At 39.7% G+C, this 20,155-nt stretch overlaps 2 protein-coding genes across 5 annotated transcripts in view; one reads left to right on the top strand and one right to left on the bottom strand.

The window, feature by feature from the left end:
* BDP1 (B double prime 1, subunit of RNA polymerase III transcription initiation factor IIIB) overlaps positions 1-8,530 on the bottom strand; it is a 92,225-nt gene extending 83,695 nt beyond the window's left edge. For all 4 annotated transcript variants that reach the window (XM_029942403.1, XM_029942402.1, XM_029942404.1 and 1 more), the window contains exons 1-5: positions 8,113-8,530; positions 4,556-4,832; positions 3,071-3,180; positions 2,143-2,202; positions 501-629 (exon numbers count right to left, since the gene is read on the bottom strand). In XM_029942403.1, coding sequence (XP_029798263.1) covers positions 501-629; positions 2,143-2,202; positions 3,071-3,180; positions 4,556-4,832; positions 8,113-8,324 — 788 coding nt within the window. In that variant the 5' untranslated portion in view covers positions 8,325-8,530. The remainder of the gene's footprint in view (positions 1-500; positions 630-2,142; positions 2,203-3,070; positions 3,181-4,555; positions 4,833-8,112) is intronic.
* A 3,708-nt stretch (positions 8,531-12,238) lies between these two features.
* Positions 12,239-16,017, top strand: LOC115293685 (small EDRK-rich factor 1). The gene is made up of 3 exons (XM_029941359.1): positions 12,239-12,409; positions 13,198-13,306; positions 15,752-16,017. Exons 1-3 carry the CDS (start codon positions 12,403-12,405, stop codon positions 15,822-15,824), a joined length of 189 nt encoding a protein of 62 aa, XP_029797219.1. The 5' UTR covers positions 12,239-12,402; the 3' UTR covers positions 15,825-16,017.
* The last annotated feature ends 4,138 nt before the right edge of the window (positions 16,018-20,155 follow it).

Here is a 20,155-nt window from a genome sequence, read left to right as displayed (position 1 = left end):
CAAATTTGAAAAATTTAATGTTATAACTGAGAAATTAAACCAACAAAGTGAATTTAGACCTTGTCATAACAAAAATTATAGAATATTAAGCCTATCATTAATTTGTTGCATTTTCATTAGCTATAGTCACACACCAAAATATGGTATTAGTTAAATATATGAAAACCTCAATTTTAACTTCAAGACGGAGAATTTTTGAAATGTATCATTAGTAGAGACAGCATATAATTAGTTCAGTTACCAGTAAAATCAGTAAAACAGTGATGAAGGTTAATGGATGATAGATCAGCAATACCAACCTCTCACACAAAACATAGCATAAAAATTGCTAAAAATTACAAATTAATCTAACTCACCTTTCTAATTATAACATGCATTAGAAAACTATAAACATCAGTGTTTAAGTGGCCATCACTGATGCAGAAATTGAATCTCTCTCATTAGACAAAGCATATTCGTTCTTATGTTTGAAACCACAATCTCTCTTTTTTTTAATTTACCTTTCTTCATCCAAAATAATAGAACCATCTTCTGCCACTTTTACTCGAGGAACCAGCAATGGCCCATCATCTACTTCTTCTTCTACTTCTTCATGATCTTCAGCATCAGGAGTACTTTTACCTTCTTGCCTACCAAATGTAAGATAGCTTAATTCATAAACCCAGGAAAAGGAGTTCCTGAATACTATCAACTTCTGAAATAAATTACTTCAAATCCAACCTTCTATTTATTTCCAATTTTCCCTATACCCTAAATGAAATTACTACATGTTAAGGACATGATTATAAGAATTTCCCCAATTATGCGGTGCCTGAGTGGCTCAGTCAGTTAGGTCATGATCTTGTAGCTCGCCAGTTCGAGCCCCATATCGGGCTCTGTGCTAACAGCTCAGAGCCTAGAGCCTGCTTCAGATTCTATGCCTCTCTCACTGCTCCTCACCCATCTTGCACTCTCTCTCTCAAAAATAAATAAAAGCATTAAAAAAGTTTAAAAAACTACAAAAGGAAAGGGAAAGAAAAGAAAAAAATATATGCCTGTTTGTTTAGACACAGGCTAAAATTAGAATGATAACATTAAAAAATTGGTAACATTTGTTGCTTCCAGGCAGAGGAACCAGATGACAGAAAAAACAGAGTTGAAAGATTTCTCAGTATACTTTTGTTCCTTTTGATTTTTGCACTATTTTATTACATTACTCTAGAACAAAACAAAATCCTTTTTAATTCTAAAAGCTTTCGGGGTGCCTGGGTGGCTCAGTCAGTTAAGCCTCCGCCTTCGGCTCGCATCCGTGGGTTCAGGCCCCGCGTCGGGCTCTGTGCTGACAGCTAGCTCAGAGCCTGGAGCCTGCTTTGGATTCTGTGTCTCCTTCTCTCTCTGCCCCTCCCCCTCTCATGCTCTGTCTCTCTCTGTATCAAAAATAAATAAAACACTAAAAAAAAATAAATAAAGCTTTCATTGAGGGGTGCCTGGGTGGCTCAATCTGTCGAGTGTCCAACATTTAAGCTCAGATCATGATCTTACGGTCTGTGGGATGGAGCCGCATGCTGATAGTTTTGAGAATCCCTGCTTGGGATTCTCTTTCCTCTTGGCCCCTCTCCCCTAGATCATGCATACGTGCTCTCTCTCTCAAAATAATATATATTTAAGAAAATAATAATTTTCTGGGGTGCCTGGGTGGCTCAGTCAGTTAAGCATTTGACTTCAGCTCAGGTCATGGTCTCACAGTTCGTGGGTTCAAGCCCTGCATCGGGCTCTGTGCTGACAGCTCAGAGCCTGGAGCCTGCTTTGGATTCTGTGTCTCACTCTCTCTCTGCTCTTCCCCCACTCATGCTCTGTTTCTCTCTGTCTCAAATATAAACATTAAACAAATTTTTAAACAAAGAAAGTAATTTTTTTTAAATAAATAAAATATAACCTTTTTTTGAAATAGTACCATTGGCCATTTCCATATGTAATACATGGTATGGACCACCTTACATTTTGATTTAAATCAGACAGTAACTTTTATTCATTAGTAATTCTATTTAAACATTCCTATCAAATGGAATTTGACTGTAACAAAAAGAATCATTTAATTTTATTTTTTTAAAACTGAACTCATCAAAGAATTTATTTAAAAAAACAGTAACATAAAATGCTTACTCTCTTGTCTGGACTGATGTCAATGATTTTTCAGTTTTCTTTTCTTGCTCCAGTGAAGAACTAAACAAATAACATTTGTTTTTAAATGTGAGACAATTTAACATTTAATATAAGAAATATTTTAAAGTGAATAAGTAATTTATATCTTATTAATTCTACCCATTGGAAAGAAGGAAATTATTCTAACTTGCATTTTTTTATATAATATACCGTAACAGTATTATTAATGACGGTGTGGCCCAAGAGTCAATTTCTCAATCAAAAACTCAGTCATCAAATATAAGTAATCTACTACGCCCTTAGCAGGGAACGTTTTTACTCTCTGATTCCTTAGTGAAGGGAGGCTCTCCCAGTGCTCGTGTCTGAAGCAAACTATGTGGCTTAACTCCAACTCTTAGATGTCAAACAACTTACCACCTAAGTTTCTGGCCCTTCAGTAACAGGCCAAAGACCTGGTGGACCTGAAAAAAGCTACACTACAGCACCCACTTGCTAAACCATCAACAACACAATGATGAGATTTATTATAAACCATATGCTTCCTCAGTCTAACTTTATTAAAGAAGCTTTATTTTTAGGCAATAAATAATATCCACTATAAATAATTAGGAGGTAGAGCATAAAAATTGCAGCCTTCCTTTAGACTCTGGGTACAGTGTACAAGAAATACAAACTGCAGTATTGATTAAAGTTGTTTAGTTTTACAACATTTTGGTAATGTAAGAAAGAAAACTTATTCTTAATTTCAAAGGTAAAGGCCATCATCCCCAAAAAAGTTACCTGAAATAGCATTAAATTGTGTTAAAAAATTCTATTGAAAAGAGCATCATATGTGCTATAAATTTTGTCAAACATGAACCTGTACTCTAAAAGTGATATTTAACTCATGACATACTCAAAGAAAGGACAGCAAGGAAAATTTACTCACGTCATTGGATTATTATCTGGCAGGTAATATATGAAATCTCTCATAGTCATTTTTGAACGATCTGGTGGCCTCTGACTTTCATTTATGGCGTATTTGTTTTTCCATTGTTTCTGGACACATAAACACACATGAAGATCCACTTTTATTTTATAAATACAGAATTTCACATGTACTATATTCAAAGGTGTAGCCCCACTGTTGCATTCATTGCAAGTGACTTGGTATTATTCCTACCATGATTATTCTTAATTTTAGGAAAAACTTCATAAATTGCATCATTAAAAAATTGTAGCACGTCAAGAAATTTTAATAACTTAAGTGTCTAAGTCTGGATAAAAGCTCAATGTATAAAATCATACTAATGCTTTCTAACTATAATAGTTTGCTAAAATGTTATAAATACATAGTTTTTGTTTACCCTGCAATGAACTGGATTTCCGTGAATTTTACAAAATTCTTGAAGCAAATGTTTAATTTTTTAATTCCCCAAAACAAATCTACCTAAGCAGATTCTATGGAACATCTTTAGAGACCTAGATTTTTAGAGGCTATAGATTCAAATCCCACTGATATGTGACACAAAGCAAAAAACTTCTCTGAACTTATTTCCACCTGTGTAAAATAGTGGTACCTCCTTCACAAAGATGATAGAATTAAATAACAAATACAAACCACCATACTAAGTGCCTTCCTCTTAATTAACAAGGGCATTCTATAACTAATAATAAGAGGTGACAAATGTTAGGCCCTTTGTATTTGCCAGACACTAGTCTAAATGTATTTTACATATATTAACTCATCTAATCTTTACAACCCTACAATGAGATACATACTATCATCAGTCTTGTTTTGCAGATGAGGACACACAAAAAAAAATTAACTGAGCTGCCCAAGGACACATATAAAAGGATGACTCTAAGATTCAAATCTTAAGTGTTTAACTGTAGAGCTTACATTCATCACTATTGGTACAGTGCAATTTTGGAAAAAAATCGATCTTCAAGATTAAAAAGGAAATTGGCTCTACTATACACATACATGCATATTTTTCCCATTTATAACTTCAATACTGTCAATTTATAAAATATTACCAATTCATTTTGTTCAAGTATATGTGTCTTAATTCAAATGAATGACACTCATGTCATGAAAAATCATACTGAAAGGTTATTTTAAAAATACGCTTCATATATTTTTCTATGAGTGTATGTGTACAGATCTTCATTTGTGGCCTTCACAAAATCTATCAAAGATCAATCAAAATCAATCAAAGATATAGGTGAATAAAAAATATAGCAGAAAAAATAGCCTATTAAGTCCATCATGCTTATTAATCATTCAGTTCACAAAAGGGGATATTCTATGAACATGAGGAATATTAAGTGGTTATGCTCCATTAAATACTACAGATACTATTATAAATGATGCCTAACATAAAAACAGAGACCTAGCATGACCAATCAAAACGTGATTTTTCTCCCTTACCTTCTCTTTTCTCAATTCTTCTCTTAACATTTCTCTTAGTTTTTGGGCTTTATATATTCGGTATCTGTCTGAACATGGCTGTTTCTCTTTTGTTGAAACAGGCTTTGGCTGTGGAACTTCTTGATTAACTGTAGATAAGGGATGAGATTCTGAAGGAACACTAACACCAGGCTTAACCAGAGTAGTAGTACTTGATATTCGCTTTCTTCTCTGTGAAACAGCAGAGGAAGACTTACTGGATTCTTCAACATAATTCTCATTGTCAGTCTTTTCATCACTGTCAAAATTTAAAAAGAAAAAAAAGAGCACCATGGATCTTTTATATTCTAGTTTTAAAAACTAGCCTGGTGAAAACCTAAAAAATTATTCTTAAAATCTAAAATCTAAAATATTATTAAAAACATCAGTGACTTGAGATATACATTATTCATGACAAAGATTCCAATAAAAATTTTGTTTACTAAAATTTTTAACAGATATGTCAATTCTAACAAAGACTGTTGATCTTTTTCAGACTTCAAGTCCCTTAGTGCAACAGAATATAAATGTTTAATCTCATCCTGCAGCGCCTAGGTGGCTCAGTCGGTTAAGGTGCCAACTTTGGCTCAGGTCATGATCTCACAGTTCGTGGGTTCAAGCTCGGTGTCAGGCTCTGTGCTGACAGCTCAGAGCCTGGAGCCTGCTTCTGATTCTGTGTCTCCCTCTCTTTCTGACCCTCCCTCACTCACATTGTGTCTCTCTCTCTCAAAAATAAATAAACGTTAAAAAAAATGTTAAGCTCATCCTGACTCCTTCAAGAAAAACAAAAGTCCAAGTTACACATTAAAGCTTCATTACCCTACTTTCAATCACTGTATAACTGACAATTGTGTTTTTAAAAAACTAAGTTTATAATCGATACTGACAGCCTCTTGACCTGATCTAAATTACTTTCTCAATCTGAGATCAGTCAAACCAAACATACAAAACATCAAATTTCTAAAATATATCTATCTCTATACTGCAGTATTTGAGAATATACATTGAGTTACATTAATCAAACCAAATACTGTTTGAGGTGGAAATTGTTTCTCTTTTGTCTAGTATAACTACTTACATAGCTATCAAACTCTTAAGTACTCAGTCATTCCAAAATACATATTAGATACAGTTCAGATTGGATATATACATTTCAGGAATGGCCTAAAATGAAATTAAGTTAAGAAGAGAAAGAGTATAAGAATTAAAAGCAGGGGGCCCTGGGTGGCTTAGTCGGTTGAGCATCTGGCTTCGGCTCAGGTCATGATCTCACGGTTTGTGGGTTCGAACCCCGAGTCGGGCTCTGTGCTGACAGCTAACGCAGAGCCTGGAGCCTGTCTTCAGATTCTGTGCCTCCCTCTCTCTCTGACCCTCCCCTGCTCACGCTCTCTCACTCTCTCTCAGAAACAAATAAAACATTAAAAATTAAAAAAAAAAATTAAAAGCAGTCTACATTTTTCATGTTATGATTAGTGTTATATAAAAGTAGAAAATGCCTAAACCTACAGAATAACCTTTCCAGGATAGCTCCATTTTTTTAACTTGATTTTTTATAGTAATCTCTACACCCAACATAGGGCCCAAACTTATGACTATGACCTTGAGATCATGTTTTATGAATATGATACACGCACCCTGTGCATTTCATCCAATTATGTTGAATCCTTGGGGACAAAACATACACCCTATTGATTTTTACAACTTCAAAGACCCACAAAAAAAGACAACACATGGTAAAAAGTATATATATATATACACACACATACATATACACACACACACATATATACACTCCCTAAATGCCAACTCTAAGAAAGCAAATATCCTCGACCTCTAATGTCTCAAGACATTGCATATAGACATACAGAATCTGAGTAATATATTAAATTATCAGTCATCATGCACTTATATGTAGCTAACAGGATCCCAGTAAACTTCATTAATTTAATAGTCGCTGTTACTTGTATTTTTTTGAGGATAAATTTTGAAAAAATAATCATATAAGAAACATGGAAATTACTAAGTATCAGTAAGCTGGCAAGATAAAACCCTATACCCAGCACCAGTTCAGGCCAACAGAGTAAGTTAGGGCAAAAAGAAATGGATAAAATTTTCACCTTCCGGTCAGAGCACACAGAGAACTTATACCATCTCATTGTCATTTAATAGGGTCAGTTTTTATTGGTTTCCTCACGTATATATTACAGAAACAGAGGCCATTAGAGTAGCCCAAAATGGCTTAACTTTAACTACTTTGTTAATTACTACCATCCCTTTATTTTATTTTAAACAAAAAACTTTTTGTAGACAACTATTCTGCCATGTCCTATGCAAAAGTTTGTCAGTTTTTTCTAAACTCCACAATAACTGGACTCTCCAAATTGGAGAGTATTATCTCCATTTTACAGATAAGGAAATTCTGCCTAAGCAAAGTCTAACAAATAGACTATTAAATTAAGAAAAAATCCTGGGTCGCCTGGTTGGTTAAGTTGGTTAAGGGATCCACTTCGGCTTAGGTCAGGATCTCACAGAGTTTCTAAGTTCGCGCCCCGAGTTTGGCTCTGCGTTTGTGAATTCAATCCCTGCTTTGGGTTCTGTGCTGACAGATAGGAGCCTGCTTCAGATTCTGTGTCTCCCTCTTTCTCTGCTCCTCTCCCCATCACTCTCAAAATTAAACAAACATCCCCAGCCATAAAAAAATAAAGATGTAAATGATAACCTCAAAAAAAATAAACATCAAAAAAATTTTAAAGAAAGAAAAAAATCTTGACTCCAAATGTGGTATTGGCACATGCTTTTTTTCCCTTCAGAAACCATGGCCACTATATAGGGACACACCCTTGAAGCAAATCAAGTAGTCACATATCCTTCCCATTGACACAAATAAGCATAACCAATAGAACACTGGTCTTCTTTTAAGAATAAATGCTTTTAGGGGTGCCTGGGTGGCTCAGTCGGTTAAGCCTCTGGTTTCGGCTCAGGTCAGATCTCACGTTCGTGGGTTCAAGCCCCGCATCAGGCTCTGTGCGGACAGCACAGCTAGCTCGGAGCCTGGAGCCTGCTTTAGGTTCTGTGTCTCCTTCTCTCTCTGCCCCTCCCCCTCTCATGCTCTGTCTTCTCTCTGTATCAAAAATAAATAAAACATTTAAAATAAATAAATGCTTTTAAAATCTAAAAAAGTACTTACTCCTGCAAAGTACTCCAGAAGGGGGGAAAAATACAGCACTGGAATCTAAGTTCTCTAACATTACCACGTGTGAATATATTTCACGTCAAGACTGTTACACCTGGACTCTTCTCACCATCACTTGACGAGGTCCCCACCCGGAGAAACTACAGACCTTTAACAAAATCCGTATCTGCCACACCCTGTGGCCAGAGTGACAAACTGCAGTTTGGAGTAGGTTCATAGAGTTTTAACTGTAAGACTTAATCCAAGCGACGGAATACTCTTAAGGGTAAATTCATGTGGTCAAATTCCGGGTGACAGTCCCAGAAAGGCGGGGCAGATGAAAATGCTCCTCTAAGCATGCGCTCACCTGCTCCTGAGAGGCTTTTCTTGCGGCTCGGTTCCCCCGAAATCCACCGGCGGTACATCCGTAGACTCCGCGGGCTTCGAGGGAGAGGAGGCTGCAGGACCCGGGGGCCTGGGCGCCTCTTGTCCGCGTTGGGGGTTGGGAGCGGTGGAGCCCCTGGCGCCTACACCAGGCCTGACATTCGGCTTCACGCTAAGGCGTGCCCTGCGGAACATGGCGGAGCCAGGGGGCCCGGGGAGGCGGCCCCACGGCCGCTCTCAGCCCCGAGCCCCGGCCGCTGCCCGGGGAAGGGATTAAGAACTACGCCCTTTCCACACAGCCACACCACCAGCCCAGCGGGCAGCTACCGCAGGTTCACGCCCCCACCACCTCCTCCTTCCTCCCACCGCCGCCTCTTCTTCATGACCCTGCCACACTAATAGCTAAGTTCCCCCGGTACCTTGCTTCCCCGCCCTCGTAGGGCACCGGAACTGATTACGCCATCAGCCGGCGCCTAGGAAAAGCGTCAGACGCACAGCACCCGCAGCCATGGTAACTGTCAAACTATAGAGTGACTAGGGAACCGGAAATTGAGATGCTCGGTGGTCAACTCTCCCCTCTCCAAGCGTCCCTAGGAGTTAGAGAAACGAGGGGAAGGAAGTAGGCAAGACCGTCAGCCCAAACTTTTATGAGACTATTAAAATCATGGGGCGCCTGGCTAGCTCAGTTGAGTTCGAGCCTCATATGGGGGGGGGGTAGAGATTATCAAAACTAATTAAAAAATTAAAAGAAGAAAAAGAAGAGGAGGAGGAGGAGGAAGAAGGTCGTCTAGAGTAGTGCCTGTTCGCCAGCACATCCTCAGGGCTTAGAAATTCTAAATTGAGTAGAACATAGATTACAAATTCAGGTATGAAGAAACTGATGTTACCACCTAGAAGGGGGACTAAGTTTACGGGAAACATGTCGTGGCAGCAAGATCTTTCACTGTCTAGCTTTTTAATGTACATGTTCAAAAGTCATTATAGTTAAAACTATATAGTTATAGGGGCGCTTGTATGGCTCACTCGGTTAAGCATCCTACTTAGGTTTAGGCCATCATCTCCTGGCGGGTGAGTTTGAGCCTGTGTAAGGCTCTGTGCTGACAACTCAGAGCCTGGAGCCTGCTTTGGATTCTGGGTTTCCCTTTCTCTCTACCCCTCCCCCACTCACATTCTGTGTCTGTCTTTCTCTCTAAACATGAAAAAATTAACTATAGTTATATAGTAAATGAATATATGTAATATATGTATTCTGAATCTGCTTCAGGAGGTAGCAATAGAGAAAGAAATAAGGTGTTCTGGGTTGGGGGGGAAAATAAAACAAGTGAACAAGATAGTTTTCAAATGTATTAAATGCCATGAAAGAAATTTGAAGAGTATTATGAAAGAGATTGGGAGGCTGACTTATTTCAGGAAATGTGGTTAGGGAAGACTTATATGATGAAAAGAAAAGTGGCCATAGATGAGATTGGCTCTACACAGTATGGGCCAGTTTTTTAATTCCCTGACTCAGTGCAACAGACAAGCCCAACTTCCTTTTTGGAAGAATAAAATTCTACGAGAACATCCTGCTATGTTAATGGCAAAAGAATAAAATCTTCGGTTAAAGAGATTGCTGTGTCATCTGGAAGGAGAAAGAGAGGCAAGTGTTTTTGAGAGTAAGATAAGAGGGATGAAAGCATATTAGAGAGAAGAGATTTTTCTAAGACTGGAAAGAAAATAGAGGTCTATGGATTCTGTGGGCTCTCTCCAGTACACTGGGGAGGGAACAGGACTTCGGATACACCTCGAGAAGGTCATGAACTTGATAAAGAAAAAAACCCCTACTGAAGATGTCTCAGGAATCTTGGAGCTACTACTAGGAACATTTATTCTTGCACAGTATATTCTGGTAGAAAGATGCATTGCCTTTCCCCAAGTGTTATGTTCCATCTAAAAATCTAGGGCATTTCCCCAATTTTGTAGGTAAGGGAGTCAATAATAACAAGGATTTAATTTCTCATTACTGTAAGATGGGAACAGAGTCAGATCTAATTTTGTCATTAAATACAACGTCTTAAGGTATGTTACACAACCAAGTTTGTGGAGTAAATTCTTTTTTTTATGTTTTATTTTTTTGAGAGAGAGAGAGAGAGAGAAAGACAGTGTAAGCAGGGGACGGACCGAGAGGGAGACACAGAATCCAAACCAGATTCCGAGCTGAGCTGTCAGCACAGAGCTTGACGCAAGGCTCAAACACACCAACTGTGAGATCATGATCTGAGCTGAAGTTGGACGCTTAACCGACTGAGCCACCCAGGCTTCCCTATGGAGTAAATTCTTAATGGCATCATAGCAACTTTAAAAGTGTTCAGTTTTCTCTAGCAGACACACCCAATGTCTCTTGAGTGTATCCCTACAACTCACAAAGTATATTTTTAGCTGTAAAGGAAAAGGTCAATTCGAATGTAAATTAAGACTACATACACAAACAATAACACTGCCACTTATCTTCCAGTCCCAAATTGCTTCCCTCCCTTCTTTATAATGAGCCAGAACAGGAAGTCAATCTTCCCCCCCTGCTCAAGTTACTCCACAAGAGATTGTTTAAGTGGATGCTTGTCCCATAAACAGTATTGAAGAGAGGTGGGGTTTAGAGCGAGTGGCAAGCACACAATGCTCTCTGAGGTTAAAAGGATGATAATAGCTAACATACTGTGTGCTACCATATACTGGACACTTCTTTGTACTTCACATACATTAATTTGGTTAATTAAGGAGGTACATTCACCTTTCCATTTAAATAATATGGAAGCTTTACTTCAATTAAATAACATGCCCAAGTTCACATATCTACTCATTGGTAGAGCTGAGCTTTCAATCAAGACCTTCCATCGCCAGAGCTCTAAGTCTTCACCGCTTTCTCCTACCTTCTGTAAAATAGGTGAGTTTTAGAAGTTAAGAATTGTAGAAGCTTGGTCACATATACTTGAGAGTGCATTGCAATATGTTCCATACAATTGTATATGTTTGAAATTTTCCAAAATAAAAGCCTTTTTAAAATAAAGAAATGTTAGGGTGTACAGACTAACTCTACACATTTATCAGTCTGTAATAAATAACGGGAGAGATGAAAAATATCAGTATTAACCAAACTAAACATCAGGCATCTTTGCACATGTTTCTAGCAGCAAGTGCTCCATGACTTTTACCCATGTTCCAAGGTTATTCTGAATAGGAGATAAAACGGCATCCCCTGCCATTCCCTTCCCATCACACAACCCAAGCACAGAGCCATTAACCTAAAACCCCTTTGATTCTGTCGACCATGACAAAGGCAATGAGGTTAGAAGGGAAATTAACAGATTTAGAGTCCATTTTATGTATGAATCTCACTTCTAAGAGTCCCTCTCTGCGGCACGTGGGTGGCTCAGTGGGTTAAGCTTCTGGCTTCGGGTCATAATCTCACGGTTCATGGGTTCGAGCCCCGCGTCAGGCTCTGTGCTGACAGCTAGCTCAGAGCCTGGAGCCTGCTTCCGATTCTGTATCTCCCTCTCTCTCTCTCTCTCTCTCTGACCCCCCTCCCCCCCCCCGCTCGCACTCTGTCTCTCAAAAACAAATAAAAAACATAAAATATTAAAAAAATAAGAGTCCCTCCCTGGTGGACAGTCGCTCCCGGTTTCAGAGTCTCAATCTCCTCTTCCGCAAAATGGGAACAATGAATCCTACTTACAGGCTTGGTGCTAAAATAAGAAAATATGTAAAGAGAGAAAACTGCCTTTAACAGATTGAGTTAACCCTCAATCAGTTTTGTCCCCGTCCTCCTCTTCCCGCTTTTGCTAGGAAATTAATGAATGCTAACGTTCTTGGTCAAACAGATATATTAGCGTTTATTGTTGTTTTTGTCGTTACAAAAAAATGGGGGCTGGCCAAGCCCCAGTGCTCGGTACACAGTGGGAAAAATCCACAGATGCAGGACCTGCTTTCCAAAGTGGACCAAATTTGCATGACCAAAGGGGCGTGAGCCCAGATTAAACTCCCGAATGCTGCCGGCCCCTGACCCGCCGCGGGAACAACCCCGCCTGCCAGGCGGCGCACGCGCAGTCAGCCGGCCGGCTCGCGGGAGGCTGCGACCCGGCCTCGGTGGGCGGGGCGATGGAAAGAGCCGAGGCGTAGCCCCGCGGAGGGCCGGCGCGGGCTCAGTTTTCAAGAGCCGCTGGAGGGGCCGTCTGCTGAGCCCGGTAGCAGGCCGTTGCTCGTCCGAGTAGCTCTCTGCTGAGCTCGGTCCGGTGTCGGCATGGCCCGTGAGTAACCGGGCGGGTGGGGGACGCGGCGGGGAGCGTCTGCTGAGGAAGCCGAGGTCCGTAGGCGCGGCTGGAGAGGAGGCGGGAGCCGGCTGGTGTATCCCCCTTAGGTCCGGTGGCGCGGGGACCCCATCCTCAGCCCAGTGCACTGGGAGAGGGACGGTTAGCTTCGGGCCCACCTGAAAAGGGGGGCAGGTGCCTGCCGGCCGAGAGCGAGTTAACTGGGTAACCTCCGGAGGTGAGGTGTGTGAAGACTGCGGCCCCGGGGGGGTCCTGATCAGAAAGTGGTTTATAGGTGGTACTTAAGGTCCTAAGGCGTGAGAAGGACAGGAAGCTCCGACTGAGTCCCCTCCCTAGTTCTTTTGTTTGGCCCTTCCAGGTAATGTATTCCGAACCGCTGCGTTAACTCGCTTAACAGTCGAATTGTGATGGGCCAACTTGTGGAGGTGTGTTTCCTGTGTCTATCCTTCTCTCCATCCATACTCCTCAAAAGCTAGACCTTAATTTGGAATATATTGACCCATGTAGACACAGGAGTGGAATGATGGGTGTAAGTGATCTGGTATTTACGGACAGATGAACACCTCGATTGGTATGTTAATACTCTTAGGATCTGAAGTGTTTGAGGCTAAGCGTCCTCCTCGGGGCTATGGGACTGTTCAGTGCAATACTCTGCTGGCGTTATCTGTTAAAAAGCCAGCTTCAGATGCATTTAAATAAGAGACTTTTTAACGAAATGAGTACTAATTTTGGGCAGGGGAAAAGAGCATGATTATTTAACCTTATAGGCGGAAATCAGCGAGAACTTGCCCGCCAGAAAAACATGAAGAAATCCCAGGAAATTAGCAAGGGAAAAAGAAAAGAGGATAGCCTGACTACCTCTCAGAGGAAGCAGAGGTAAGTGATACTAAAGGAATTTCCAAATCCCTGAAGTTTTCCTTTTGAAAATGGAAAGAATTTAAAATTCTTGGTAGGACTAGGCATAGCCTGCGTAGTAGGGATAACAGATGAACAGCTGTGCTGCGCATACTAAAACGGTATGACTAAAATCATCCTAATCTGTGGATCAAGAATTTGCAGCTCTCATAGCAAGGTTTTTCTTTAAGTTTTCTTATGCTTCCTCACCACAACTAGCAAAATAATGGAATGCCTCTCATATGGAAGACACTGTTTCATGCTAGGGATACAACATTTTCGAAGCAGACATCCTCCCCGACCATGTCAGGATGACAGGTAACTCAATTATAGTGATAAATGTTCTGAAGGAGACACAAAGAAGTGTATGCAGCTATATTTATTTCTGAAGATCCATTGGGTTGGAAAAAAGGCAGGTGCACAGCCTTGATACATAATTATATGTGAAAAATAATACAAAGTTAATTGTAGTTTTGTAATCATACAGAAATACTGAGATGCAGCTTAAATTTTCTCCCCAAGATTACTTTAAACAGCGTATGTCCTTACACCCTTCCAACTTCCTGAATCTGCTGCCTTTTAACAGTAGTAACAATGACCGCACATTTGCACTGGAATTAATTTTTTTACTACAGTTTTTGGGGGTTTTGTTGTTGTTGTTTTTGAATGAAAGCCAGCATGTGTTTTGGCTTTGCTTTGTGAAAGATTTTTTTTTCCGGTAGGTTTCATGCCCAATGAGGGGCTTGAACTCATGACCCTGAAATCAAGACCTGAGATGAGATTTTTGTTCTTTAAATTAAGGATGCCTTTGAGGCCAGAAGATTGCTTAATTATAAATTCTCCAAGCAGAATTTCTTTAGAAAGTCAGTTGAGAGCTTCCACAACTAGAATGTTGGATCTCTAAATTATTATAGGTCTCTAATAAGTATGTCAGTGTTTTAAATTTACTTTTAAGGGGAACACGTGTAGAGTTGAGCTACTATGTAAAGCAGGAAGAACAAAGAAACAGCCATCATTGCAAATAGGCATTCTTTTTGTAAGATGATAACAAATAGTTTATTTGTCCACCAGTATGCCTTCCAGAACACAAAAGCATGGTATAATGTTAGGCAAAAAAAAAACAACAAAACAACTAATTTTGTCTGTGTATAACTTGGAGCACAGGTGAAGAATTGACTGCAATTGCATTAGCTGAGTTTCTCTGTGGTCCTCAAGTCTGCACATTAGAAACACCTGGGAAGCCTTGACAGTTACTGAAGCTTGTGCCTTAAATACAGTCCTTCTTTAATTGGTATGGGCCTGGGCATAACAGGTGCTCTAGGTAAATTTTATTGTCTATAACTTTTAAAAAGTTCCCCAGGTGATTCTGATGTGCAGCTAGAGTTAAAAATCAGTGTTTTGGGGTGTTCGGCTAGTGCAGCCTTAAATTTGTTTATTCACATTAGAATAAAGTGAACATGGTACCAATAAGTGAACCTGAAAGTTTTACTGGAGATCTCTAGTCTAGCTTGGCTCAATAATAGTCACTGCTGAATGATTATCCACTTGTTAGAAAGCTCTATTCTAGGTACTATGTACATGTTATCTCTGTTTATCACCCTAAAAGGAGTGTTTGCCTCAGTGGATAGAACAGGAAACTGATGCTCTGAACTTTACTAAGGTTCCAGGAAACACAACAGAGCTTGGTTTCAAACAGAAAAGTAAATATTGCTGGGTTGTTTTCTTTGTATTTATCTTGTTTCCTTCATATTCACTCTTTGATTTTACTCTTAGCTTTAAGAAATGTCTTACTGACATCTTACTAAAATCTAACACTAATTCTATGTGGTTTTTATGTGGTTTGGGGTAAATTGTTTAGCTCTAAGCTTTTTTTTTTTTTTAATATTTTTTGAGAGCAAACACGAGCAGAGGAGGGGGGAGAGAGGAAGAGACAGAATCAGAAGCAGGCTCCAGGCTCTGAGCTGTTTGCAAAGAGCCTGATGAGGGGCTCGAACAAATGAACCATGAGATCATGATCTGGCAGTTAGTAGTGTTGATTGCAAAGCCGTTAAATATATTTTTTAAAATAAGGGTCTCCTGTTGACAACCAAGAGTAATTGTCATTATTGTTTATGTAGCTGCCTAATGTCTGATACATATATTGATAGGTATTCCACAGAACAACCTGGTAAGTACTGTTGTGACTTTGAAAGATCTTTGAGGTTACTTGCCTGAGATCATAATAGTAGGGATGGTTTTCAAATTAAGATCCAGCTTCAAAGCCCTTCCATTCTTTGTCTTCCCATTCTGTCTCCAAGAGAACAGAAAAACAGAAGTTTTTAAATCTTCCTTTAAATTGTATCTTAATGGGTTATATATAGAAAACAAGTGAGAAAATGAAATCAGTTTTTCTGTAAAAACGTATATCCTTTCCTCCTATTATTATAGGGACTCTGAGATAATGCAACAAAAGCAGAAGGCAGCTAATGAGAAGAAGTCTATGCAGACAAGAGAAAAATGATGACTGTTTGGAAAACCTGGTGCTACTGCCAACAAGGTGTACCATAAGCTCTGTGATTAACATTTTGTGGAGTAAGCAGTCATATGTTATAACATGTCCTTATAAAACTGTCTTAAACTTTACCTTTCAGCCTGACATAGTGTGATGTTTCGGAACCATTCTTCAAAGAATAAAACAAAAACCATGCATGTGACCTATTGGTGAATGTTATTTTTTTTTATCAGCAGTAAGCATTTATATAATAGAGAGGTAATGTGATGAGTTAATATAATCTCTTTAAATCTAGAATTTTGTTATAAACTTTGTTAATGTAGGTCTTAATCAAAGACCAGTCTTGGCCATTTAGCTCAGTTGGTTAGGGCGTGGTGCTAACAAAGACCAAAGTTCACAGTAAGATTGATTTCTTAAGTATTCCCTGCTTCTACACATGTGGCCTCCCCTATTACAAACATTCCCCACCAGAACGGTAAGTCTACTGTAACTCAGGAACCTACATTAATACATCATTGTCACCAAAGTACAGTACGTAGATTACGTTAGGATTTATTTTGAGAAGGAGAGGGAGAGAGAATCCCAAGCAGGCTCTGCACTTTGAGCACAGAGCCCTATATGGGACTCAAATTCGCAAGCCATGAAATTATGACCTGAGCTGAAATCAGGAGTCAGACATTCAACTGACTGTGCCATCCAGATGCCCCTTGAGAGTTTCCTATTTTAACTGTATTCTGAAACTCTTTAAAAAACAAACAAACAGGGGCGCCTGGGTGGCTCAGTTGGTTGAGTGTCCGGCTTCGGCTCAGATCATGATCTCACAGTTTGTGGGTTCGAGCCCCGCATCAGGCTCTGTGCTGACTGCTAGCTCAGAGCCTGGAGCCTGCTTCAGATTCTGTCTCCCTCTCTGACCCTCCCCTGATCGCACTGTCTCTCTCAAAAATAAATAAAAAGCATTAAAAAATTTAAAAAAACAAAACAAAAAAAAAACCTTGTGACTGATAGAGTTATAAATTTGGAAATCCATTAAACTAAAGAAACTAAGGTTTGAGACTTTACTGTTCTTATTCTAATTTTTTTTTAGTGTTTATTTTTGAGAGAGAGAGAGACAGACAATTAGTGGGGGAGGGGCAGAGACAGAGAGGAATACACAGAATCCCAGGCAGTGTCCAGGCTTTTATCAACATAGAGCCCGATGGAGAGCGTCATGACCTGAGTCCTGAGTTAAAGTTGGCTACTCAACTGACTGAGTCACCCACACACCCCTGGGACTTTACTATTGTGAAGCAAATGGACCTAATTATTGCAAAAAGAACAAAAATACCATTTAAGTAATAAATAACTTATTCAGATACTTAATTTTTCACATCATGTATTTTAACAAATTTTTACTAATCATCTATGCCCACCACTGAGTGGATAGATCCTTAAGAGTTGGCCTAATACTTTAATGAGGGTTCTGGTGGGGCGCCCTCGTGTCTCAGTCGGTTAAGTGTCCAACTCTAGCTCAGGTCATGATCTCATGGTTCATGAATTTGAGCCCCATGTCAGGCTCTGTGCTGACAGCCCAGAGCCTGCTTCAGATTCTATGTCTCCCTCTCTCTCTGCCCCCGCCACCTGCTTGTGTGCTCGCTCGCACACGCTCTCGCTCTCACTCCCCCCCCCCAACTCTAATAACAAAACGTTTTAAAAAAATGAGGGTTCTGGTAATCTTATGATAGGTCACTAGGCAATCCATTTATCAAGTAAATCTTTGTTTTTAAATTTATTTTTTAAGTTTATATCCAAGTTAGCATATAGTGCAAAAATGATTTTAAGAGTGGATTCCTTAATGCCCCTTACCCATTTATCCCATCCCTCCTCCCACTACCCTTCCAGTAACCCTCTGTTTCTTCATATTTAAGAGTGTCTTAAGTTTTTGACCTCTTCCCTGTTTTTATATTATTTGTGCTTCCCTTCCCTTATGTTCATCTGTTTTGTGTCTTAAACTCCCCATTTGAGTGAAGTCATATATTTGTCTTTCTCTGACTAGATCCCCTATAGCATAATACCCTCTAGTTCCATCCATGTAGTTGCAAATGGCAAAATTTCATTCCATTTGATTGCCGAGTAATACTCCATTGTGTGTGTATATGTATACCACATCTTTCTCCAATCATCCATCGATGGGCATTTGAACTCTTTCCATACTTTGGCTACTGTTGATAGTACTGCTATAAACATTGGGATGCATGTGTCCCCTCAAAACAGCATAACCGTATCCCTTAGATAAATACCTAGTGGTGCAGTTCCTGGGTTGTAGGGTAGTTCTATTTTTAATTTTTCGAGGAACCTCCATACTATTTCCCAGAGTGGCTGCACCAATTTGCATTCCCACCGGCAGCACAAGAGAGTCTCTTTCTCCACATCCTCGCCAACATCGGTATTTGCCTGAATTGTTCATGTTAGCCATTCTGACAGGTGTGAGGTGGTATCTCATTGTGGTTTTGATTTTTATTTCCCTGATGATGAGTGATGTTGAGCATTTTTTCATGTGTTGGCCATCTGGATGTCTTTGGAGAAGTGTCTGTTCATGTTTTTAGCCCATTTCATCACTGATTATTTGTTTTTTTGGGTGTTAAGTTTGGTAAGTTCTTTATAGTTTGGATATTAACCCTTTATGTGATGTGTCATTTGCAAAGATCTCCCATTCCATCAGTTGCCTTTTAGTTCTGCTGATTGTTTCCTTCAGTGTGCAGAAATTTTTTATTTTGATGAGGTCCCAATAGTATACTTTTGCTTTTGTTTCCCTTGCTTCCTGAGACGTGTTGAGTAAGAAGGTGCTGTCGCCAAGGTCAAAGAGGTTCTTGCCTGTCTTCTCGAAGATTTTGATGGCTTCCTATCTGGCACTTAGGTCTTTCATCCATTTTGAGTTCATCTTTGTTTTTGATGTAAGTAGGTGGACCAGGTTCATTTTTCTGCATGTCACTGTTCAGTTTTCCCAGCACCACTTGGTGAAGAGACCGTCTTTATTCCATTGGATATTCTTTGCTGCTTTGTCCAAGATTAGTTGGCCATACATTTCTGTGTTCTCTATTCTGTTCCATTGATCTGGGTGTCTGTTCTTATGCCGGTATCATAATGTTTTGATGATTACAGCTTTGTAATACAGCTTGAAGTTTGGCTTTTTTTTTTAGTGTTTATTTGAGAGAGAGAGTGTGTGTGCACAAGCAAGAGCGTGCCCATGAGCAGGGGAAGGACAGAGAGGGAGAGAAAGAGAATCTCAAGCAGGAGCGCAGTCTCCCGAACCATGAGATCATGACTGGGGCCAAAATCCAGAGTTGGATATTTATCCAACTGAGCCACCCAGGCACCCCATCCACAAAGATTCTTTATGGGACTGATTTCTGAAATCCTATCTCCAGAATTTCTACATACTGACAAGTCATGTGTACAAAGCATTTGTTATGCTCTGAGCTGTATTCTTCGCTTTTTTTGTAATGAGTAATTTCCATGACTCAAAAAAAAATTTTTTAATATTTGTTTTTGAGAGAAAGAGAGAGACAGTACAAGTAAGGGAGGGGCAGAGAGGGAGACACAGCATTCGAAGCAGGATCCAGGTTCTGAGCTGTCAGCGCAGAACCTGACACAGGGCTTGAACTCATGGACTCCGAGATCATAACCTGAGCTGAACTCAGACACGTAACCAAGTGAGCCACCTAGGCACCCCATTCATGTCTGTTTTTGATTTTTATTTTGAGAGAAGGCATTCAAACAGGGGAGGGGCAGAAAGAGGGGGACAGAGAATCCAAAGTGGGCTCTGTACTAATAGATTCGATTAGAGGGGCACCTGGGAGGCTCTATTGGTTGAACATCCTACTCTTGGTTTTGGCTCTAGTCATGATCTCAGGTTCTTAGGATGGAGCACAGAGGCTGCTTAGGTTTCTCTCTCCCTCTCTATGTACCCTTTTCCCTCTCTGTCCCCCTTTCAAAATAAACTTCTTAAAAAATGTTAAAATGTCTTAGATGATTGGGTGACCATCTTCAGCTCATGCCATGATCTTAAGGTTTGTAGGTTTGACCCTGTGTCAGGCTTTGTGTTAGCAGCATAGTGTCTGCTTTGGATTTTCTTTGTCCCTCTTCTGCTTGCACTCTATCTCATTAAAAAAAATGATCGTGCCTGGGTGGGTGGCTCAGTTGGTTAATTGTTCTATTTAGGCTCAGATCATAATCTCGTAGTTTGTGGGTTTAAGACCCATGGTCGGCTCTGTGCTGATAGCTTAGAGCCTAGAGCCTGTTTCAGATGCTGTATCTCTTTCTTTTTTTTTTTTTAATTTAAAAATTTTATTTATTTTTATTTT

This window comes from Suricata suricatta, chromosome 6 (assembly GCF_006229205.1).
Source record: "Suricata suricatta isolate VVHF042 chromosome 6, meerkat_22Aug2017_6uvM2_HiC, whole genome shotgun sequence".
Lineage (NCBI taxonomy): Eukaryota > Metazoa > Chordata > Mammalia > Carnivora > Herpestidae > Suricata > Suricata suricatta.
Note: the sequence above shows the minus strand (reverse complement) of the source record. Positions and strands in the feature narration are given on the sequence as shown.